This window comes from Balaenoptera acutorostrata, chromosome 14 (assembly GCF_949987535.1).
Source record: "Balaenoptera acutorostrata chromosome 14, mBalAcu1.1, whole genome shotgun sequence".
In the NCBI taxonomy this organism is placed as follows: Eukaryota; Metazoa; Chordata; class Mammalia; order Artiodactyla; family Balaenopteridae; genus Balaenoptera; species Balaenoptera acutorostrata.
In genome coordinates this window covers 3,574,636-3,600,545 of record NC_080077.1, presented here as the reverse complement: position 1 = coordinate 3,600,545, position 25,910 = coordinate 3,574,636, and the positions used below count along the sequence as shown (strand labels likewise).

Below are 25,910 nucleotides of genomic sequence, written 5' to 3'. Positions count from 1 at the left end.
AGTAATTTAACAAAGGAAGTGAAAGACTTGTACAATAGAAACTACACAACATTGATGAAATAAATTAAAGCAGACATAAATGGAAACACATTTCACTTTCATGGATTGGAAGATTTAAAATTGCTACAATGTCAATACTACCCAAAGCAATCTAAAGATTCAATACAATCCATATCAAAATCCCAAAGATGACTGGTGAACAAATAGGAAAACCTATCCTAAAGTTCGTATGAAATTTCAAGGGACCCTGAAAATCCAAAACAATCTTCAAAAAGAACAAAGCTGGAGGATTCACACTTTCTGCTTTTAAAACTACAATAATTAAACCATTGTGGTGCTGGCATAAAGAAAGACATGTAGGTCAGTGGAATAAAATAGAGAACTCAGAAATAAACTTTTACATATACGGTCAAATAATTTGACAAGGGTGCTAAGACCATTCAATGATGCAAGGACAGCCTTTTCAACAAATGGTGCTGGGAAAACTGAATATCCACATGCAAAAAAATGAAGTTGGAGCCTTACATACCATCATATAGAAAAATGAACTCAATACGGATCAAAAACCTTAATGTAAGAGCTAAAACTATGAAACTCTTAAAAGAAAATAATGGGCAAAATCTTCATGATATTAGATTTATCAGTGATTTCTTGGACACAACACCAAAGGCATAGACAACAAAAGAAAAAATTGAAATATTGGACTGCATAAAAATTTGTTCATCAAAAGACATTATCAACAGATTAAAAAGGCAACCTACAGAACTGAAGAAAATATTTTTGAATAACATATCTGATAAGGGATTAACATCCAGAATATACAAAGAACTCCTAAAACTCAAAAACAAATAAGCAACCAGATTTAAAAATGAGCAAAGGACTTGAATAGACACTTCTCCAAAGAAGATAGGAAACTGGCGAATCAACACATGAAAAGATGCTCAACATCACTAATTATTAGGGAAATGCAAATCAAAATTACAAGATACCACCTCACACCCATTAGGATGGTTATTATCAAAAAAATTTTAAAAAGTGTTAGTGAGGATGTGGAAACTGGCACCTTGTGCACTGCTGGTGAAAATGTAAAATGGTTCTGTTACTATGAAAAACTATATGGTGGTTCCTCAATTAAAAATAGAATTGCTATATGATACAGCAATTCCACTTCTGAGTATATTCCCAAAAGAATCGAAAGCAGGAGCTTGAAGAGATATCTGTATAACCATGTTCATAGAAGCCTTATTCACAATAGCTAAACATGGAAGCAATCCAAGTGTTCATCAACATATGAACGCATAAGCAAAATGTAGTGTATACGTACAATGGAACATTTTTCAACTTTAATAAGGGAGGAAATTCTGATATATGTTAAAACATGGATGAACCTTCAGAAGATTATGCTAAATCAAATAAGCCGGTCACAAATAAAATACTGTATGATTCCACTTATATGAGATACTTAGTCAAAATGATAGAAAGTAGAATGGTGATTTCTGGGAGCAATAGGGAAGCGGGGAATGGGAGTTACTGTTTAATGGGTATAGAAAAGAGTTCTGGAGATGGATGGTGGTGATGGTAGCATAACATTATGAATGCATTTAATATCAATGATCTGTATACTTAAAAATGGTTCAGATGGTAAATTTTATATGTATTTTACCACTATTTTAAAAATTGGAAAAAAAGATTACATGAGAGGCAGGTCATTTATTTGCACAAGACTTTTAAGAGGCATATTAAGTATTTTATAGACTAGAATATTTTCATAAAAAGGCAGTAAGTATACAACACTTCCAGTTACATGATTGATACTAATTGTATAGTGATTGCATAGTGATTTTTTTTATGTTTTATGAAAACAAATGTTAGAACTTATATGCTTTTAAGTACAATACTTGTCCCAAAAGTTCCTTCTCCCTTTACTTACACACTCTAGATTTGCTTCTAATATGTAAAATCTAAATATGCTAGTTAAGATGGGAATGCTAATAAATTTGAGCAAATAAAAAATGTCACAACGTACTGAATTGGCTTTTAATTAACAAAAAGCCCTAGCTATTGGTAAGACAAATACATCATATTTTATATGCTCAACAATATCAGAAAATAATGTTAATATATTATAGAATTGAAGAAATTAAATGAATGTATACATTATGCACAACTCTACTGCATAAAGTACTTACACAGAGTATTTAGAATTCTTTTTTTGGACCATAATTTCTTAAAGGATTTTAGTCTTTCATGAAAAGCCAGCCATGGGAAATCTGGGAGATTCTTACATTGAAGTGGTTCTCAGTTTTTTAATCTTACATTCCTTTACACTCAAAAATTAATGAGGAGCCCAGAGAGCTTTTAATTTATGTCTTTTATAAGTACTGATATTTGCTGTAATAGAAATAAAAACTGAGGCATTTTAAATGTGTACTTATTACTTTTAAAATAATAGTAATAATCCCATTACACATAACACGCATACAAATTTTTACAAAGAAACTACTATTTTCCAAAACAAAGAAAATTTTACTGGGAAGAGGGGTATATTTTTACATTTTTATAAATCCTTGTAAAGTCTGCCTAATTTAAAAGGCTAGATTCTTTTTTAAACGGCTCTTGAACCTAATTTTTTGTGGCATGTTATTATGGTTGAAGTAATCAAAGAAAATCTGAACTCATAAAGATACGTATGTAGTTAGAGAAGGGAGGAGTATTTCATAGACTTTTCAGATAACTGTACATATTCTGCTTTGAAATGAGACCACCACTTGGCATATAATAGTTTCTTACAGACGGGTTGAAATGTGAATTCTAAACCATTCTGACCTTCTTGCACTTGGTTTCTGTGGTAGATACTGCGATGTATCTTACCCAGAGGGTAATGAACTTACCCGTCCTGGGAATACTGTCAGTACAAAACCCATGCACCCATGTTAAAAAACAAAAGAAAGGCCCTCACCCTCCAGATACCATGCCCTCTCTCTTCTCCTTCACAACAAGCCTTAAGACTTGTATATACACAGGGTGGGCCTTCAAGACGGTGGGGGAGTAAAACGTGGAGATCACCTTCCTCCCCACAGATACATCAAAAATACATCTACAGGGCTTCCCTGGTGGCACAGTGGTTGAGAATCCACCTGCCAATGCAGGGGACACGGGTTTGAGCCCTGGTCCGGGAAGATCCCACATGCCACGGAGCAACTAAGCCCGTGTGCCACAACTACTGAGCCTGCACGTCTGGAGCCTGTGCTCCGCAACAAGAGAGGCCGCGACAGTGAGAGGCCCGCGCACCGCGATGAAGAGTGGCCCCCACTCGCCGTGACTAGAGAAAGCCCTCGCACAGAAATGAAGACCCAACACAGCCAAAAATAAATAAATAAATTAATTAATTTAAAAAAATACATCTACATGTGGAACAACTCCTATAGAACAGCTACTGAATGCTGGCAGAAGACCTCAGACTTCCCAAAGGGCAAGAAACTCCCCACATACCTGGGTAGGGCAAAAGAAAAAAGAAAAAAGAGAGACAAAAGAATAGGGATGGGACCTGCACCTCTGGAAGAGAGCTGTGAAGGAGGAAAAGTTTCCGCATACTAGGAAACCCCTTCACTGGAGGAGATAGGGGGATGGGTGGGGGGGAAGCTTCGGAGCCATGGAGGAGAGCGCAGCCACAGGGGTGCAGAGGGCAAAGTGGAGAGATTCCCGCCCAGAGGATCGGTGCCGACTAGCACTCACCAGTCTGAGAGCCTTGTCTGCTCACCCACCGGGGCGGGTGGGGGCTGGAAGCTGAGGCTCAGGCTTCGGAGGTCAGACCCCAGGGAGAGGACTAAGGTTGGCTGCATGAACACAGACTGTAGGGGGCTAGTGCACCACAGCTAGCTGGGAGGGAGTCTGGAAAAAAGTCTGAACCTGCCTAAGAGGCAAGAGACCATTGTTTTAGGGTGCATGAGAAGGGGGGATTCAGAGCACCACCTAAATGAGCTCCAGAGGCGGGCACGAGCTGCGGCTATCAGCGCGGACCCCAGAGACGGGCATGAAACGCTAATGCAGCTGTTGCAGCCACCAAGAATCCTGTATGCAAGCACAGATCACTATCCACACCTCCACAGGAACCTGTGCAGCCTGCCACTGCCAGGGTCCCGTGAATCATGGACAAGTTCCCCGGGAGAACACACGGCACACCTCAGCCTGTTGCAATGTCATGCTGGCCTCTGCCACCACAGGCTCGCCCTGCATTCCAATTATGACTACCGTACCCCTCCCTCCCCCTGGCCTGAATGAGCTAAGCTCCCTAATCAGCTGCTGCTTTAACCCCATCCTGTCTTGGCGAAGAACAGACGTCCTCAGGCGACCTACACACAGAGGCAGGCCCAAATCCAAAACTGAACCCTAGGAGCTGTGCGAACAAAGAAGAGAAAGGGAAATTTCTCCATTCAGCTTCAGGAGCAGTGGATTAAATACCCACAGTCAATTTGAGGAACACTGCATCTGTGGAATACCTGAATAGATAACAGATCAATGCAAAATTGAGGCGGTGGATGTTGAGAGCAACTGTAGACTTGAGATTTGCTGTCTGTGACTGACTTGTTTCTGATTTTTATGTATATCTTGGTATAGTTTTAGCACTTGTTATCATTGGTGGATTTCTTTATTGGTTTGCTTGCTCTCTTTTTTTATTATTTTTGTATTTTAATAATATTTTATATGAATTATTTAATTAATTTAGTTATTTGTTTGTTTTTCTTTCTTTTTTCTCTCTTTTCTTCTGAGCCGTGTGGCTGACAGGGTCTCGGTGCTCTGGCCTGGTGTCAGGCCTGAGCCTCAGAGGTGGGAGGGCCAACTCCAGACACTGGACCACCAGAGACCTCCCAGCCCCATGTAATATCAATCGGCAACAGCTATCCCAGAGATCTCCATCTAAATGGCTCCTGTAGGAACTTCTCTAGGCAGGAAACACAAGAGAAGGAAAAGACTGACAAAAACAAACCCAAAATAATTCAGAAGATGGTAATAGAAACATACATATCGATAACTCCTTAAATGTAAACGGATTAAATGCTCCAACCAAAAGACACAGACTGGCTGAGTGGATACAAAAACAAGACCAGTATATATGCAGTCTGCAAGAGACCCACTTCAGACCTAGGGACACATACGGACTGAAAGTGAGGGGATGGAAAAAGATATTCCATGCAAATGGAAATCAAAAGAAAGCTGGAGTAGCAATTCTCATATCAGACAAAAAAGACTTTAAAATAAAGACTATTACAAGAGACAAAGAAGGACACTACATAATGATCAAGGGATCAATCCAAGAAGAAGATATAACAACTGAAAATATTTATGCACCCAACATAGGAGCACCTCAAGATATAAGGCAAATGCTAACAGCCATAAAGGGAAATCAACAGCAACACAATAATAGTAGGGGACTTTAACACCCGACTTTCACCAATGGACACGTCTTCCAAAATGAAAATAAATAAGGAAACAAAAGCTGTAAACAATATGTTAAACAAGATGGATTTAATTGATATTTATAGGACATTCCATCCAAAAACAACAGAATACACTTTCTTCTCAAGTGCTCATGGAACATTCTCCAGGATAAGTCATATCTTGGGTCACAAATCAAGCCTAGGTAAATTTAAGAAAATTGAAATCGTATCAAGTATCTTTTCTGACCACAACACTATGAGACTAGATAGCAATTACAGGAAAAAATCTGTTAGAAATACAAACACATGGAAGCTAAATAACCAAAACATCACTGAAGAAATCAAAGAGGAAATCAAAAAATAGCTAGAAACACATGACAATGAAAACACGATGACCCAAAAGCTACGGGATGCAGCAAAAGCAGTTCTAAGAAGGAAGATTATAGCAATGCAACCCTACTTCAAGAAACAAGAAACATCGCAAATAAACAACCTAACCTTAAACCTAAAGCAATTAGAGAAAGAAGAACAAAAAACCCCAAAGGTAGCAGAAGGCAAGAAATCATAAAGATCAGATCAGAAATAAATGAAAAAGAAATGAAGGAAATGATAGCAAAGATCAATGAAACTAAATCTGGTTCATTGACAAGATAAACAAAATTGATAAACCACTAGCCAGACTCATCAAGAAAAAAAGGGAGAAGACTCAAATCAATAGAATTAGAAACGAAAACGGAGAAGGAACAACTGACAATGTAGAAATACAAAGAATCATGAGGGATTACTACAAGCAACTATATGCCAATAAAATGGACAACCTGGAAGAAATGGACAAATTCTTAGAAAAGCACAACCTTTCAAGACTGAACCAGGAAGAAACAGAAAATATAAACAGACCAATCACAAGCACTGAAATTGAAACTGTGATTAAAAATCTTCCAACATACAAAAGCCCAGGACCAGATGGCTTCACAGGCGAATTCTATCAAACATTTAGAGAAGAGCTAACACCTATCCTTCTCAAACTCTTCCAAAATATAGCAGAGGGAGGAATACTCCCAAACTCATTCTACAAGGCCACCATCACTCTGATACTAAAACCAGACAAAGATGTCACAAAGAAAGAAAACTACAGGCCAATATCACTGATGAACATAGATGCAAAAATTCTCAACAAAATACTAGCAAACAGAATCCAACAGCACATTAAAAGGATCATACACCTTGATTAAGTGGGATTTATCCCAGGAATACAAGGATTCTTCAATATACACAAATCAATCAATTAGATACATCATATTAACAATCTGAAAGATAAAACCAAACGATAATCTCAATAGATGCAGAAAAAGCTTTCGACGAAATTCAGCACCCATTTATGATAAAAACTCTCCAGAAAGTAGGCATAGAGGGAACTTATCTCAACATAATAAAGGTCATATATGACAAACCCACAGCCAACAACATTCTCAATGGTGAAAAACTGAAACCATTTCCACTAAGAGCATGAACAAGACAAGGTTGCCCACTCTCACCACTACTATTCAACATAGTTTTGGAAATTTTAGCCACAGCAATCAGAGAAGAAAAAGAAATAAAAGGAATTCAAATTGGAAAAGAAGTAAAACTGTCACTGTTTGCAGATGACATGATACTATATAGAGAGAATCCTAAAGATGCTACCAGAAAACTACTAGAGCTAATCAATGAATTGGTAAAGTAGCAGGATACAAAGTTAATACACAGAAATCTCTTGCATTCCTATACACTAAGGATGAAAAATCTGAAAGAGAAATGAAGGAAACACTCTCATTTACCATTGCAACAAAAAGAATAAAATACCTAGGAATAAACCTAAGGAGACAAAAGACCTGTATGCAGAAAACTATAAGACACTGATGAAAGAAATTAAAGATAATACGATCAGATGGAGAAATATACCATGTTCTTGGACTGGAAGAATCAACATTGTGAAAATGACTCTACTACCCAAAGCAATCTACAGATTCAATGCAATCCCTATTAAGCTACCAATGGCATTTTTCACAGAATTAGAACAAAAAAATTTCACTATTTGTTTGGAAACACAAAAGACCACGAATAGCCTAAGCAATCTTGAGAAAGAAAAACGGAGCTGGAGGAATCAGGCTCCCTGACTTCAGACTATGCTACAAAGCTATAGTAATCAAGACAGTAGGGTACTGGCACAAAAACAGAAATGTAGATCAATGGAACAGGATAGAAAGCCCAGAGATAAACCCACGCACATATGGTCACCTTATCTTTGATAAAGGAGGCAAGAATATACAGTGGAGAAAAGACAGCCTCTTCAGTAAGTGGTGCTGGGAAAACTGGACAGCTACATGTAAAAGAATGAAATTAGAACACTCCCTAACACCATACACAAAAATAAACTCAAAATGGATTAAAGACCTAAATGTAAGGCCAGACACTATCAAACTCTTAGAGGAAAACATAGGAAGAACACTCTGACATAAATCACAGCAAGATCCTTTTTGACCCACCTCCTGGAGAAATGGAAATAAAAACAAAAATAAACAAATGGGACCTAATGAAACTTAAAAGCTTTTGCACAGCAAAGGAAACCATAAACAAGACGAAAAGACAACCCTCAGAATGGGAGAAAATATTTGCAAACGAAGCAACTGACAAAGGATTAATCTCCAAAATTTACAAGCAGCTCATGCAGCTCAATAACAAAAAAACAAACAACCCAACCCAAAAAATGGGCAGAAGATCTAAATAGACATTTCTCCAAAGGAGATATACAGATTGCCAACAACTACATGAAAGGATGCTCAACATCACTAATAAATAGAGAAATGCAAATCAAAACTACAATAAGGTATCACCTCACACCAGTCAGAATGGCCATCATCAAAAAATCTACAAACAATAAATGCTGGAGAGGGTGTGGAGAAAAGGGAACCCTCTTGCACTGTTGGTGGGAATGTAAATTGATACAGCCAATATGGAGAAAAGTATGGAAGTTCCTTAAAAAACTAAAAATAGAACTACTATACGACCCAGCATTCCCATTACTGGGCATATACCCTGAGAAAACCATAATTCAAAAAGAGCCATGTACCACAATGTTCATTGCAGCTGTATTTACAATAGCCAGGACATGGAAGCAACCTAAGTGTCCATCGACAGATGAATGGATGAAGAAGATGTGGCACATATATACAATGGAATATTACTCAGCCATAAAAAGAAACGAAATTCAGTTATTTGTAGTGAGGTGGATGGACCTAGAGACTGTCATACAGAGTGAAGTAAGTCAGAAAGAGAAAAACAAATACCATATGCTAACATATATATATGGAATCTAAAAAAAAAAGAAATGGTTCTGATGAACCTAGGGGCAGGACAGGAATAAAGACGCAGATGTAGAGAATGGACCTGAGGACACAGGGAGGGGGAAGGGTAAGCTGGGACGAAGTGAGAGAGTAACATTGACATATATACACTACCAAATGTAAAATAGATAGCTAGTGGGAAGCAGCAGCATAGCACAGGGAGATCAGCTTGGTGCTTTGTGACCATCTATAGGGGTGGAATAGGGAGGGTGGGAGGGAGATGCAAGAGGGAGGGTATATGGGGATATACATATGCATATAGCTGATTCACTTTGTTATACAGCTGAAACTGACACAACACTGTAAAGCAATTATACTCCAATAAAGATGTTAAAAAAAAAAAGACTTGTATATACACTTCACCTCCAAGCCCTCTCCTCCCACTCTCTCTTAAATCCCACCCCAATCAACTGTACCACTCCACCAAAACCATGCTTAGGCAAATCACTAATACTTCCACATTGCTAAAGTAAAGGATCAGTTCTTCACCCTCATCTCACTTGATTCACCAGCAGCGTCTGACACGGCTGTTCACTCCATCCCACAGGTTTTCTGCCCTTGGCTCCCAGCACACTCTCTCAGTTATCTTCCTAGCTCACTGAACACTTCCCTTCTGTTTCTCTTGCTAGATCCCTTTCCCCAAACTCCTATGCTGAAATTCTCCAGGGCACCTAATCCTTGAACCTCTGTCTACACTTACTCACATAGTCTCATGGCTCTAAATGCTGTCTATATGCTCATGATTTCAAATTCATTTCTTCAGCCCTAAGCATACTCTGAATTTCAGACTCAAATATCCAACTGCCTATCTGACCCTATATTTTTATGTCTAATAAACATCTCAAACTTAATATGTCCATAACTGAACTCCCGATATCCACTGCCCCCCAAAAATTGTGCTCTACGCATATTCCTCTCATCTTCAAAATTCTCCCTATTTCTAAAATTAGGATTAAATAGATGCTTTCAAGTTAAAAATTCCTGTTAAAATAGGCCCAGCACATCTGTTGCTATAAAGTAATTATAGGTCCATTAAGTTTGCTATGAAGGAATTACATGTTCACTAAGTCATGAAGTACTTGTGTGCATAAATTCAAACATGGTGAAATGGGAATCCTCAACATCAGTTTAAGCCACCCTTCTAAATTTATGGAAACTATTCTGTTTCCAGTTTTTTTAATTATCTGGTAGTAGATATCAGGTTCTTCTTGGGCAAAGCTAATTTAACCTATGTTAAATAAATATATCCCAGGATTTAAATCTTATTTGATAATTAAATGTAATAGAACCACAACTGCATCTATCAAAAAGAGAGGAAAATATTATGAAATTAATTTCAGCACTTGACTTTAAAAGTGAATAGGTTGTACAGAAATTTAATTTCATTAACAAATATGCATTTCCAAAATTTGGTTGCAGTAGAACATCTACCATAATTAGAATATGGAGAACCTGCCTGTGTATTTTTTTTTTTTTTGCTAAAAAAATAAGGAAAGAATAAATATATTTTAAATGACGATAAATTACAAAAGGTAATATTCTCCAACTTTTCATCCAACACTGTTGGGCTGGCAGACCAGACGGCCTAACCATACATCGAATCACTTGATTTAGTTAGAACTGCTTTGACTAGCATGTAGTAAATATATGAGTGAACAAATGAATGAGTGGATCACAAATACAATAATCACGTGACTGTATAAACTGATAGCTAACCTAAGCTACACCCCCTGCAGATGGTGCGACGAATACTTATTGAAGCCCACCGTGCTGGGGTGGCAGTCAGGAAGTAACAGCCTAGTATTTTTGTATGTGAAACTGAGTCTACCTGTGTGCTGTCACCAAGCAATGAGTATAATTACAGTGTGATTACAATAATATTGAAATTAAATTAATTCTCGAACTTCTCCAGAAATAAATTACAGAGTTAACAACCAAATGATGGTATCCCTATTAGGTTTTCTTTTTAAAATATACTCCAAACAGCATCACAGACATATAAGTTCAGTCAAATTAACTTTTTACAACTCAATTTACTATCTCAGGAAGCATGAAAGCATAGTAAGAATCAGAAGGTAAATATAGGATCATTCTAATGTTACAGTCCAGAGAAACAGCAGAATTACAGCAAACTGTCTGAATACTGCAATTTTGATTATATTTTCTGACCATAATTACCTATAACCACCATACTGCTTCCCTATTCTAACCCTGATATTCAAAAATATAAAACTCCTAAACTGTCCAATTAATGATTGCTTTATTGAGTTACATTATTCCCAAAGATCTACACACATCAAAAACAGGCTGTCCCTCACCTGTTTTTATTGATCCAGATCAAAGAACCTTCTACTACCATATCACACATGAAACCTTACTTGCTGGCACTATTTCTGATGACAGTATAAAAGCACTTAGTAGTCTGACACCACTTTGCATGTTAAGGATGAAAGAACAAATTATAAGCAACTTTTACATTTCCAAAAGTAATTTTTCATTAACGAATGGAAAAGTGAGGTTAACATGAGACCTATGAGAGCTTCTGGGGCTTTAGAATAAATTGGTCACACACTTCCCCTCTATCATGTATCCAAATTAAATCATTAAAGGAAAACAGCAATATTTAAAATAATCATAAATATCATATTTCACTTTGAATTACATATATAATTATTCCCTTTACCATGTTCGACAACTACAAGGACATAGTAGAATAAAATAACAGCTACCTTTAGACAGTGTGTCCTTGGGCACTAACAAGTGACTCATTTTCTATGCTAAGCAATATATAAATTACTCTAAAGATTCCAGTTCAAAGTAATATAAAAAGCTGTATTTTTAATATAATGAGCTAGGAAAATAACCTTATATCACTATCTTACCATGAATCAAAACTAATTTCATTGTATACATTAGAGTGCTTGTGAATTATTCATTCACTTATTCAATCTTTTATTCATTAAGTGAGCATTTAATATTGCCCATTATGTCAAACATTGCATAAGAGATTAGAGGCTTAGCCAATCCTGGAAAGCTCTGCCACCAAATGATTCCTTCTTACAATTAGAAACCTAGTAAATAGAATAAATCTCTAAGAAATCGAAGCTAAATAGGATAAGTATGAAACAGATGATACTTTTTACACATCTAAACACATCTTATGATGTCTTAAATGGGTTCAGAAGACTCAAAGATCCCTATCCAAGAGATAAGATTAAAATCTTGTCAAAAAGACCAAAACATAAGTCAACACATAAAAACACTCCAATAAAAGCAACATGACCCAGCATTTCCCATGAAACTGCTCTTCTAGGGAGTTATTTAACATTGGATTAATATTATTCACAATTCCTCAAAAGTGGAAATAACTAAAGTTAATACAGTATTATGTTAATTTTCTGGATTTGTGTAATGTTCATAGATTTTTCAGCTTTTAAAAATTCTTAATTTAAGGTCATTTATTTTCCCAATCCAAAGAAATATTCACTTTTGGATGAACCTAGAGATTATCACAGTAAGTGAAGTAAGTCAGACAAAGAAAAATATCATATGAATATATGGAATCTAATTTTTAAAAAATGATACAAATAAACTTATTTACAGAACAGAAACAGATTTACAGATATCAGAAACAAACTAATGGTTACCAAAGGGGAAACATGGAATGGGGAGGGATAAATCAGGAGTTTGGGATTAACATATACATACTACTATATTTAAAGTAGATAACCAACAAGGACCTACTGTATAGCATAGGGAATTCTACTCAACATTCTGTGATAACCTATATGAGAAAAGAATCTAAATAAGAATGAATATATGTATATGCATAACTGAATCACTTTGATGTACACCTGAAACTAACACCACATTGTAAATCAACTATACTCCAATAAAATTAAAATTAAAAAAAGAAAAGAAATACTCGCTTTTATACCAAATTTTCTTCAAGAGGGTCTCTCTCTCGAGCCTCACAGACCATGGACTTACTCTTATGCACAGTATCCCAGAGCCAGGAGAACAAGTCGGGGTGTCATGGGAAGCAATTGGCCCATCTAAATCAACCTGGGGGTGTCCCCCAAAGACTTCCTAAATGATGTGATAGTTGATTGGATTTTTTTTTAATTTTTAAGTAAAAAATTTTTGATAAAATACACAACATAAAATTTACCATTTTAACCACTTCTAAGCATGCAGTTCAGTGGTGTTTACTATATTTACATTATTGTGCAATCAATCTCCAGAACTTTTTCATCTTGCAAAACTGAAACTCTGTACCCATTAAACACTGATTCCCCATTCCTCCCTCCCCAAGCCCCTGGCAACCACTGTTCTACTTTCTGTCTCTAAGAATTTGTCTACTCTGGGTGCCTCGTATTAGTAGAAACACACAGTATTTGTCCTTCTGTGATGGGATCATGTCCTCAAAGTTCATCCATGTTGTAGCATGGGTCAGAATTCCCTTCCTTTTTAAGGCTGAATGATATTCCACTGTATGGATAGACCACGTTTTGCTTATCCACTCATCCATCAATGGACACTAGGGCTGCTTCCACCATTGGCCATTGCAAATCATGTTATGATGCACATAGGTGTATAAATATATCTCCCAGGCCCTGCTTTCTTTTTTTTTTAAAATAAATTTATTTATTTATTTATGGCTGCATTGCTGCAAGCAGGCTTTCTCTAGTTGCAGTGAGTGGGGGCTACTCTTCTTTGCTTTGCGTGGGCTTCTCACTGCTGTGGCTTCTCTTGTTGCGGAGCACGGGCTCTACGTGCGTGAACTTCAGTAGTTGTGACACGCAGGCTTCAGTAGTTGTGGCACGCGGGCTTCAGTAGTTGGGGCTCGCGGGCTTCAGTAGTTGGGGCTCGCGGGCTCTAGAGTGCAGTCTCAGTAGTTGTGGCACACGGGCTCAGTTGCTCCATGGCAGGTGGGATCTTCCCAGACCGGGGATTGAACCCATGTCCCCTGCACCGGAGGCGGATTCTTAACCACTGTGCCACCAGGGAAGCCCCAGGCCCTGCTTTCAATACTTGTGTTCATATCCCAGCTCTGATGCTTTACAGATCTATTTCAGTTTCCTCATCTGTAAGTTGGGGATGGTGATAATATCCTTCTCATAATATTGTTGTGAGGATTAGCTGAATATATGTAAAGCACTTAAAATAGTAGTTGGCAAATAAGTACCACATTATTATTTGCCATTATCATTTGAAAAATTCATTTATTACACAATTTATAACTTTACTGAGATCTCTGCTTGTTTTTACTATTTGAGTAAGTTAATATATATATTTTTTTATCCATAGGAGCATCTCCTATACCTGCTTTTTCCTGTTAGAGTATTGTTATTGTTGTTTTTCCTTAATAGCATAAAAACTAGTTTTTAAAATTTTCTTTTTACAAAACAGTATGGGAATTTTCTGTAATCTTATGGGCTTCACTATATTCACTTATTCATTCTTTCTATAAATGTTTACTAGCCAGGCATTAATTTCATTTCATAAAGCTTTGATTGATTTATATTAGTAATCCCCAGTTTTACTGAAACTTTGCATGTCCATATTTAACTTAAGTGTATTCCGTCCTTCAACGAATATTTAGAGCAAGAATTCTGCATAACAAGATACTGCTCTAAGAAACGGATTTGCAATTCTTAAAACAAAAATAATTTAAATATATGCTACATGTTACATTTTTAAATGTGTATGGGGAATGCATAAGTCTTTTTATGTGAAAAAATATCAGAAAAAATATTTTGCTTCTAAAGTCACTTCTAATTTCCTCCTTAGGATATCAAACACAAAAAAAGAACTGAAGTCACATATCTTAGAAATTGCCAATAAATTAACACATTTTAAGTTTCCATTCTTTGTGTTATACTTTCATATAAAAAATTTATGAAGAAAGTTCTAATAGGACTTAGTCTAGAACTTAATTTTCTTAACCCCACAGTAAAAGAATGTATAGAAAACTGAATAGGCACCACAGTATAAGGACAATTACAAGCCAAACTGAAATCTGAGTGCCTCCATTGATGTCTAAAAAAAATTTCAAGGCTGTGAGAAATATTATTAATAAGTCCATCTCAAATAAATCTCATACATATATAATTAGGAAAATAAATATGCTTGTTTATATATAGTTTAGGTAAACTCTTTAAGTGAAAAACATCACATAAATTCCAAAATAAGGAGTTTCAACTCTGATTAATCTAAGGACCGTTGACTTTTAAAATCCTTAGTCTGAGATTAATTTCTAAAACATCCCTAGTGTTAATGGTTCATTTGTTGATGACAAGCTCTTCATGTTTATAAAATTACTCCAAGATAAATCATTCCTTTCATCATTTTTATCATTTCCTGTTCAACTGTTTTGGAAGTTTGAGAACCATTCTTGTTTTGTTGTGTCTCTTCTCAATGTTCTGTGCTTTATGAGTCATTCTTGATAACGTTTCGTGATTTATACAGATTAAAGAAATGAGTGCTTTCTCTCTTCCTGTATCTTGTTCACTCAATGTTCACTTTTCCCCAAATACAGTTAATGTTTCACCATTAGGTTTTAAATTGTGCTAAAACCAACATGAACATTTATTTACTCCACTTGAAAATATTAGTCATACAGGTTCTATAAAAAGTTCCCAGCAAAACTTTTTTCCTTGATATTTCATAAACGTTAGAGATACACACTTTTGGCTTCCATTTCAAAATACTGAGCTACTGCATTAAGATATCTGCAAGTAAGTTATCAACTGATACTGACACAACAAACCATCGAACAAATGTGCTGATGAGCTCTGGGAAGATGACAACTGACCAGAGACGGAAACTTCACTGCATTGATTTTTTTTTCATACCAAACAAGATATAGACTGTGAAAATCCATTCAAAATATGTCTTATCAGACCTCCTTCAAACCTTTCCATACCTTCATGTTACTCTCAAGATAAAATCCAAAGCCCTTAAATATGACCTGAACAGTCTGGTAGGATCGTTCTCTGCTCCCATCCGCATCCTCCTCCTCCACGATTCTCCAACAAAACCCGTTCCACCTTTGGAGTCCTCAAACTCTTTCTCCCTCTCCTCTAATAGAATTGCAAATTCGGGACTTCCCTGGTGGTACAGTGGTTAAGAATCCGCCTGTCAATGCAGGGGACACAGGTTCGAGCCCTGGTCTGGGAAGATTCCCACATGCCGCGGAGCAACTAAGCCCCTGTGCTGCAACTACTAAGCCTGTGCTCTACAGCCCGCGAGCCACAACTACTGAAGCCCACGTGCCACAACTACTGAAGTCCACGTGCCTAGAGCCCGTGCTCCGCAACAAGAGAAGCCACCGCAATGAGAAGCCCACGCACTGTAACAAAGAGTAGTCCCCGCTCACCGCAACTAGAGAAAGCCCGTGTGCAGCAACGAAGACCCAGTGCAGCCAAAAAAAAAAAAAAAAAAAAAAAGCAAATTCATCCTTCAGGCCTGAGCTTAAACACCAATCTTCCTTTTTAGCATCTTTCTAAAAGATTTTTTTCTAGTTTTACCGAGATATAATTGACATACAGCACTATACAAGTTCAGGGTATACAACATAAAGATTTGACTTACATATATTGTGAAACGGTTACCACAGTAAGTTTAGTTTATATCCATCATCTTATATAGATACAAATTTAAAAAAAGAAAAAAAGAAAAAATTTTTTCCTTGTGATGAGAACTCTTACGGTCTACTCTCTTAACAGCTGGTGTATCACATACCCGGGTTAACTATAGTCATCATGTTTTACATTACATTCCTAGTATTAATTATCTTATAATTGGAAATGTGTGCCTTTTAACCACCTTCATCCAAATTTCCCCTCCCATCACCCCACCCCCGACCTCTAGTAACCACAAATCTGGTCTCCTTTTCAGTTTTTTTTTTTTTTTGATTCAACATTAAAAAAAAGTGAGATCTTACAGCATTTGTCTTTCTCTGACTTAGCAAAATGCCCTCAAAGTCCATCCATGTTGTCACAAGTGGCAGGATTTCCCCTTTTTTTAAATAATTGAATAATATTCCATTGTATATATATACCACAACTTCTTTATTTGTTCATCAGTGGACACTTAGGTTGCTTCCATGTCTTGGCTATTGTAAATAATGCTGCAGGAAAACATTGGGGTGCAGGTATCTCTTTGACAGAGTGTTTTCATTTCCTTCAGATATATTCCCAGGAGTGCAATTGCTGGATCCTATGATAATAGTATTTTTATTTTTTTAAGGAACTCCATACTGTTTTCCACAGTGACTGCACCAGTTTAGACTCCTACCAACAGTGCACTAGGATACCCTTTTCTCCACATCCTTGCCAGCATTTGTTAGCTCTTGGCCTTTTTTTTTTTTCAGCCGTACCACGTGGCATGCAGGATCTTAGTTCCCTGGCCAGGGATCGAACCCGTGCCCCTGCAGTGGAAGCATGGAGTCTTAATCACTGGACCACCAGGGAAGTCCCAAAGCTCTTGTCTTTTTGATGATGGCCATTCTAGCAGGTTCACGTGAAGTGGTTTTGATTTGCATTTCCCTAATGATTCCAGAAGTTGAACATCTTTTCATGTACCTGTTGGCTATTCCCATATCTCTTTTGGAAAAATGTCTATTCAGGTCCTTTGCCCATTTTTAAATTGGATTATTTTTTTTCTTTTACTGTTGTTGCTATTGAATCGAATGAGTTCCTTACTTATTTTGATGTATTAATTTCTTATCAGATTGTTTGCAAATTTTTTCCCCATTCTATAGGATGGCTTTTCATTTTATTCATTGTTTCTTTTGTTGTGCAGAAGCTTTTAGCTCGATGTAGTCTCACTTGCTTAGTTTTGTTTTTGTTGCTTGTGTTTGGAGATGTCATATCTAAAACATCATTGTCAACACCAATGTCAAGGAGCTATTTTTCCTTTGTTTTTGTCTAGGAGTTTCATGGTTTCAGGTCTTATATTTAAGTCTTTGATCCATTTTAAGTTAATCTTCGTGAATGGTATAAGATAGGGGTCTAAGTTTCATTCTTTTACATGTGAAAATTCAATCTTCCCAGCACCATTTACTGAAGACTGTCTTTTCTCCTTTTAGTATTCTTGGCTCCAGGGTCAAATATTAGTTGACGTATGTTTGGGTGTATTTCTGGGCTCTTGATTCTATTCCATTGATCTATTTGTCTTTTTTCATATAGTATCATACTGTTTTAAGTACTATACCTTGAAATCAGAAAGTGTGATACCTACCACTTTGTTCTTTCCCAGTATTCTTTGGCTATTTAGGGTCTTTTATGGTTTCATGTAAATTTTAGGATTTTTTTTTCTACTTCTATAAAAAATTGCCACTGGAATCTTGACAGGGATTGCATTAAATCTACAGATGGTTTTGGGTAGTATGGACATTTTCACAATATTAATTCTTCCAATCCATGAACGCAGTATACCTTTCAATTTATTTGTGTCTTCTTCGATTTCTTTCATGAGTGTCTTGTAGTTTTCAGAGTAGAGGTATTTCACTTCCTTGGTGAAATTTATTCCTGAGAATTTTATTGTTTTTGATGCTATTGTAAATGAGATTGTTTTATTTCTTTTTCAAATAATACATTGTTAGTGTATAGAAAAACTACTGATTTTTGTATTCTTCAATTTTCCTGAATTAGCTGATTAGATCTAACAACTTTTTGGCAGTGTCTTTAGTATTCTCTATATATAAAATCATGTAATCTGCAAAAAGAGACCCTTTTACATCCTCTTTTCCAATTCTGATGCTTTTTATATCTTTTTCTTGCCTTATTGTTCTGTCCAGGACTTCCAGTACCATGTTGAATAGAAGTGGTGAGAGTGGGCAAGCTTGTCTTGTTCCTGACCTTCAAGAAAAAGGTTTCAACCTTAATACTTTGTAAACTGATTTAGGATGAGGAGATTGAGTGAAAGTGGTCAAAAGGTACAAACTTCAAGTTATGTGATAAGTAAATACTGAGGATTCAACGTACAGCATGATGACTAGAGTTACCACGGCTGCATGGTATTTGAAAGCTGCTAAGACAATAGATCCTAAAAGTTCTCATCACAAGGAAAAAACTTATATAACTGATTTAAATAACTATGGTCAAATTACTTAATATTTGTTGCCCCCTTTAGACAGCAAATTCCATTACAACTGAATTCATGTCTGATGCTTATTAGCAAATGCTAAACATATAGAAGATATTTGGTAAATTTGAGTAAAATAATTTGTAAACCCAAAATGATGACTCTGGGAAAAAACTGAGCTGTGTGCTTTGCTAGACCCCATTTCAGCCACCAACTTCCTATGTGATAATCTATGTCACTGAAGATAACATATGGGGGAGGGGGAGGAAAAGCCAATAATAAAGGGATTAGTAAATATAGAATAAATGTTTATTATCCCTTGCAACAGAAGAGTAGCCAAAGAAGCAGAGAATAATTGGTTTAAACTGAATTAGAAGTACTGAAATTTGGGGCAAAACCCTCCATATAAGAAAAACTCTAAAAACTTTCTTTTAATATTTCTTCTAATTATTTCTTATTATAACAGCAACACATATAAGGATATAAACACACCTATAAATCCCAAAAATCCAAAAACAACCACAATGACATATATTTTACTAGCTCTTTGTCTATGCATTTATATGTGATTATTATCTTGCAAAAAGGTGATAATATAAGTAGCTCTGCAACTCACCATACTTTAGCAAAGCTATCAATTAAACACCTACTTTGGATTTTTACATTGTTTCTGCTTTCCCTATTACAGTCAATGCAGAACATGAATAAATAGTTAAAATAAAATGAAAGTAGAAAGACAAAAATTTTAACAGCAACTTCTCCCATTCTTAAAATAAGAAAAAATAGTTTCAAGATGTAAAATCTATACCAAATGACTCCACAGCATATCAAAACTGCCAGCACTACGAAAGCAAACAAACAAACAAAAATCCAGAAACTTTTTTAAAAAGAAAAGAAGAGTGACTGAACATATTCTCTTTAACCAAACTCCTACTTGAGCTGTTATAGCCAACCTGCTTTCGACCACCCTACTACTTTCTGTCAACTTGCTTCTACCCAGAATTTTGTGACAAATCCTCCCTCTTCAGCCTCTCCCAGAAGGAAATCACAGCAAGTCCTGCAGCCCTGCCTTTTCTCCTGTTGCTCCCCCCAGCTCCTCCACAGGCCCCCACCCCAGTGCCCAAGGCTGTGGTTCTCAAGTGTTAGCTTGCATCAGAATTACCGGGGGCCGGGGGCCAGGCCGGGGCCGGGGCCCGCGGTGGGCGCTTGTTACAACACAGATTGCTGGTCCAACCACAGGAGTTTCTGATTCAGAAGGTCTGGGCTAAGACCCAACCTATGGCATTCCAAACTAGTTCCCAAGTGATGTTGGTGGTGATCTGGGGAACCAGTTGCCTAAATCAAAAACCAATTCCTACAAAAAGCCTTCTCAATTTTCATATCTCTTAATGACCCCAATTCTCACAAGTGTTGTCCTGATAAACTATACCACACAATTTAACACTTGATTATACACCCTCAGTTGCTGTACTCTCATAGTTTCATATCTTCTTTCCACACCACAAGATTATGAGTTCCTTAAGGGCAGTAAACACGAGAAATAGTGTTCCTGTGACTTACAAAGAGCCCAGGACAGGGCAGATGGACAGGCACACATGCTTAATATAAAACATAGGCTCTGTCTGACTATCCAAAAGCAAACAATGTGGATTTTAAAATCTCAAGCAAATCTAATTCTCCTAAAAATTTCTGTTTGCTAGACCTTATGCTAGATGTTTTCAAATATACACAGTCAACAAACACTGAAATAAATCTCATTCATAGCTTATGTGTTTATTATCTGTCTTCCTCTGTCAGAAAGTGACCTTGAGGGAATCAAATTTATATTCCTTGTTTTCCAACTACACTCCCATAGTAGGTACTACACAGATCTTTGTCAACTGGCATGCTGAATAAGTAGCTAGAGAAATGAGTAGTACCTGGTCACATTCCAGCTACAACTCACCACTCAAATGAATGTTTCTAGAAATGATTATTCAACCTTTGGTCAAATAATCCAGATCAATGTTAAATCTTCAGGAAGCTTTTAAGGGGTAGATTAAAACACACACACACACACACACACACACGCACACACAGAAATGGTTATTTCACTTATCTTTCACAGGCTTTTTATTTTATTTTTAAAAATCTGCGTTACATGAAACAAAATTTTAAATGCCGAAAAAAATTATATTAAATAGATGCAATGATTTCTATTACACATCTTTTTCTATAATATGTGCAATTAACAAATACAATTTTTATAAAAAGAAACACCAACAAAAAGTATTTTCAAAACTCCATCAGCTCATAACATTTTCATTAGTTAGAATCCCTTGCAAACAAAATTTTCATTTAGGAAATGTAGTAACAATGTTGAATGAAAAAATAATAGCTACCACCGATAGGAGCTTTACAGATAATATAAAAACTGCTTCAGAAATCAATCTAGTCTATAACAAAGCTATTAAATTTCTTTGAATTAGTTTCATAATCACTAACAATATTTGTGATGATCTGACTTAATCTTTTGAAATTATCAAAATCCCAATCAACTTGATTGGATTGCTAAGGAGCCCAAACACTCTCAAAAAGAATATATTAAAGATATGCCTTTAACAGTAATATGTACAATTAACAGAATTAACAAAATACATCAAGTAACTCTTTACAAATGAATTAATATCAACTTTATCCCCCTTCTGGTTACCAGATGGTGAATTCAGGTTTATTTATAATTTAGATTAAGGCAGGCAACACTCAACACATTTTCTGGTTTCCATTATTAAAAAGAATATGAAAGTTCTATGTGAAAATGTAATTTCAACATTTGAGACAACGTAATTTTAAGGAAAAGAGAGAAAGTGCCCAAAATGAAGTTCCAAGTAAACTATTTCAATTATGTGTTTTTTCTTATTCATGGTATGTCCTAATAGTTAACACATCACTGACTAGTGTCTTACTAACTGAAGTCTTCTAACATTGTGTGCTTTGGCAAATTCATGCTTTGTTAACTTAATATCCTGCTACATTATATACACTAGCATAGAAACTGTATGTTATATACCAAGTAGGGCAAATGCTACTTAATCCACATTTTAGGTTGTATATAATAGGTTTGGGGGGCATAAATTAAATCCCACTAATTCTAAGTATGAAATATCTAACAGTTTTATTTGAATGAAAATTAAATCCCATCTCTAGAATCATGGAGAGGTGAAAAAATGTAACTATATTCTTTGTGTAAAAAAAGAAACCATTCTTGTAAACATTAAAGGCAGCTGACAGCACTAACATTTTCATTGTTAATTACTTGACATTTACAGGTACACGTGATAGACTGGGCAATGCTTTTTCCATGCCACTCACACAAGTTTAGTGCTAACCCTTGCCTTTAAACAGTCTGCAGGGGCCATGCTACAGAATTTCACTGAATATAAAGCAGATGTAATGAGACACATTCTTGTGATAAACGCTGGACCCTTAGTGACCCTTTAGCTTCCCTTGCACATTTCCAACATCTGCCAAATGAACATGAGCTTACTTAACCTTCCTTAATTCAACCAGATGTAAAGGGTCAATATATGTGAGCTGTCTTGAAAATTACAACTGCTCTATGGTCACACAATATTAGGCCATTATAAATATTACCATAGTTTAAATAAAATGTCATGCGTTCTCTATTTTTTAAGCATTTTGCCTTCTGAGCACCAAGCAAACAGTAGGTGCTGAATAAAATGCTAAATGATTGAAGAAAAACTAGCTTTTTGGATAGCACAGTCATCATTAAGAAACACGTGCAAGCAGTATGAAAGCTGACCATTTTAAAGGCAAATATAACTTTGTAATTTAAATAATCACCCCTTTATTCATTTGTTTAAAAATCTGAATTTTCATATAGGATCTTTCTGTAAGCAGAATATGCCTTTACACGATTTTCTGTCCCCATAATATAGATCATTTCCATGCAAGGCTGGTTTATCGGTGTTTAAAAAAATAAATAAAATAAATATTTATTGAGTATTTATAATGTACAAAGTGTTGTGCAAATTATTTATTCCAGCACAGTTTTCCTTACTTCATTTTCTTTTACTATACTGACACAAAATGAAATAATTTGGATAGGTTTTTCTCATTTTCAACAAAATATTCTCCAAGACCTTCTAGCTATCACACTTTCTGTTCCTGGGTCCACACGTGGAAATAGAAACACTGCTTAAAAATCTCCTGACAAAAATTTTCTTCCTCAAGACATTTTCAATGAAGGGATAATAATGAAGGGGGGGGGGGGGTGAGGGAAAAGAAAGGAGATGGTTCAGAGAACCACTACTTTAATCCATGACAATATAAATGAAATGAAGATATTTAACTGGCTTTCTACATCTCAAAGAAGACTGGGCAATGCTTTTTCCATGCTACTCACACAAGTTTAGTGCTAAACCTTGCCTTTAAACAGTCTGCAGGGGCCATGCTACAGAATCTCACGGGATATAAAGCAGATGTAATGAGATACATTCTTGTGATAAACTCCTTGGAAGGGGAGGTAAAAAGGGTCTTACTGGACCGCAGCAGTAGAATTAAAGGGTCCTTTTAATGCCCTTCCACTGCAAACTGCTTGCATCCTTGTTTCCTGCTGATGCATTCTGCGCTGAGGTTACTTCTATGCCTGTCCCCACCACTAGACGGTGAGCCCCGAGCGGACGATTCACTCACATTCTCGGTGGCATCAACAGTCTCTAGCCCAGCACAGGGTCACTGTCAAAATCATCTCCTTATAAGGACAAGTTTTTCTTCCAGCATAACTGAGTATTGTTTCAGTTACACATTGCTATTCTTAATAATCATTTAACTCTTGAGTATATGTATTAAGAGGTTTAAAGTATTATTTGGTTAACTAATATAGAAAACAGGTTCGGGAGATGTGGAATGACATTCAAATATTTATAAAACTTTAAAAGTTAACTATCACTGTAACACTAAAACAGCATGCGATTCTTTTCATTTTCTAAGACCTACGCTCAATTTCATATCTCAGAGACATCATATGTATTTTTAACTTTTCATTTTATATGGGAGTGTAGTTGATTAACAATGTTGGCAGCATATATGTTTGCATTATATTACTGTCCACCATTATACAGCAGGTTGCCTTAAGTACAACTCTGTCACACTTCTGAAAGTTTCAGACATCTCGAACTGTTTGGAAATGTGTAAGGTTTGTAATAGATGAAACATGCCATGTCAAGCTTTTTTCTTACTATTAATGCCATGATCCTTTTGAAAAGAATATGCCTGTCTCTGATTTAGGTATATTTCTTTCTCTCTCTCTCTCTCCCTTTTTCCCTCCCTCTCAATCCACACATACATGCATACACATTCACACACACCCATGGACACTTTAAAAACAATTTTGTGTTTCAATACCAAAAACTCTCTTTTTAAAAATATCCACCTCTTTTTTATTATAAAAATTATGTAAGAAAATTATAGAAACTTTCATATGTAGAGTGAGGAAAATCAGCTCCAGGCAGCACACTATTAGCATAGGTCTAACAGCGTAATATTTTAGTAATGGTCATGTTTGAACTTTAAATGTAGCATTTTTTTACACAAAAAAAATTTCCAGAAAAATAGTATATATTTTGGTTTTTTTAATATAAAAGTTCTCCATATAGTTAGAATCGTATATAAATTTTAATTTCCACTATAAAAGCAACATTCATAGAAATGAGAAGTCATAAGTGGCCAAATATAAATTCATTTAAATCCAAAATTAAAATTATACCAGAATAACCAAATCCAATATATTAACATAGATTCAATTTTGGCGGAAATTTATTTGACTTCACATTCCTTTTGAGTCCACCTTTCTTTTTTCCATAAATATAACCACATCTTAAGTTTATGAGTGTAAATAAAATGTCTAATGTAAGTCAAGACATCTTTTCCTACTGTGCACATACAAAAATTGTTTGAATAATTCATTTTGCAAAATATAATATAAATCTATTTTTGAAATCTATAAAGAATATTTTTATAATCAATAATAATCATTAAATAAAATCAAGTCTAATATTGACATCTGCATTTTTCAATGTGGTCATATCTAAATAAATTTTCAATTCTTTGCCAGGCATTTTTTTTAGTTACAGATCATCCTTTTGTATTTGTTTCCCCTCCTTCTAACTTATTTTAAGTTATCTTTTTAAACAGAATAAAATTCTTCCAGAATTAAACTACTAATATTTTACTTTCTAGCATGTATTAAATACCTTTTTTGTCATTATAAAACAGAAAATAATCCACACTCAATCTGAATGAGATCTTACCTTCTGGTTTGTTGTTTTTCCTCTTCAGCCATTTTTCTACAGTCTCTGCACTAACACTTTCAGATACAAATTCATCTAATACCTGGGGGTGAAGAGAAAGATATGCCTTCACTTTTTCATCTGTCAAACCTGTAAAAGAATTGAAAAGAATAAAATTAACCAATACGACATCTTCATTTACATCAAAGATATAGAAAAATGACATTTATGCCGATTGATTTAACATAGAAATATTTTTAAAAGATGTATATACATACAATGGACTATTATTCATCCATAAGAAGGAATGAAGTCCTGTTACAACATGGAGGAACCTTAAGAATGATATGGTAAATAAAATAAGCTAGACACAAAGGGCAAACATTATATGATTCCACTTATATGAAATATCTAGAACAGGTAAATTCATAGAGACAAAGTAGACTAGGGGCGTGCAGGGGCCGAGGGAGAGGAGAATGAGGAATTATTTGCTTAATGGGTACAGAGTTTCTGTTTTGGATAAAGACAAAGTTTTAGAAGTAGACAGGGGTGATGGTTGCACACATTGTGAGTATAATTAATGCCATTGGATTATATCCTTGATATGGTTAAAATGGCAAATTGTGTGTTATTTATATTTTACCACTATGAAAAAGTAGGGGAAAAAAAGTAGTTAGAACTTTAGCAATTTTAAACTATAGATATTA

At 35.7% G+C, this 25,910-nt stretch overlaps 1 protein-coding gene across 1 annotated transcript in view; it reads right to left on the bottom strand.

Annotated features, from left to right (window-relative positions):
- The window catches only part of PDE10A (phosphodiesterase 10A), a 298,539-nt gene that overhangs the window by 151,884 nt on the left and 120,745 nt on the right, over window positions 1-25,910 (bottom strand). Inside the window, 1 exon segment of the mRNA XM_057528096.1 lies at window positions 25,225-25,353. Within this exon segment, the coding sequence (XP_057384079.1) occupies window positions 25,225-25,353 (129 nt within the window).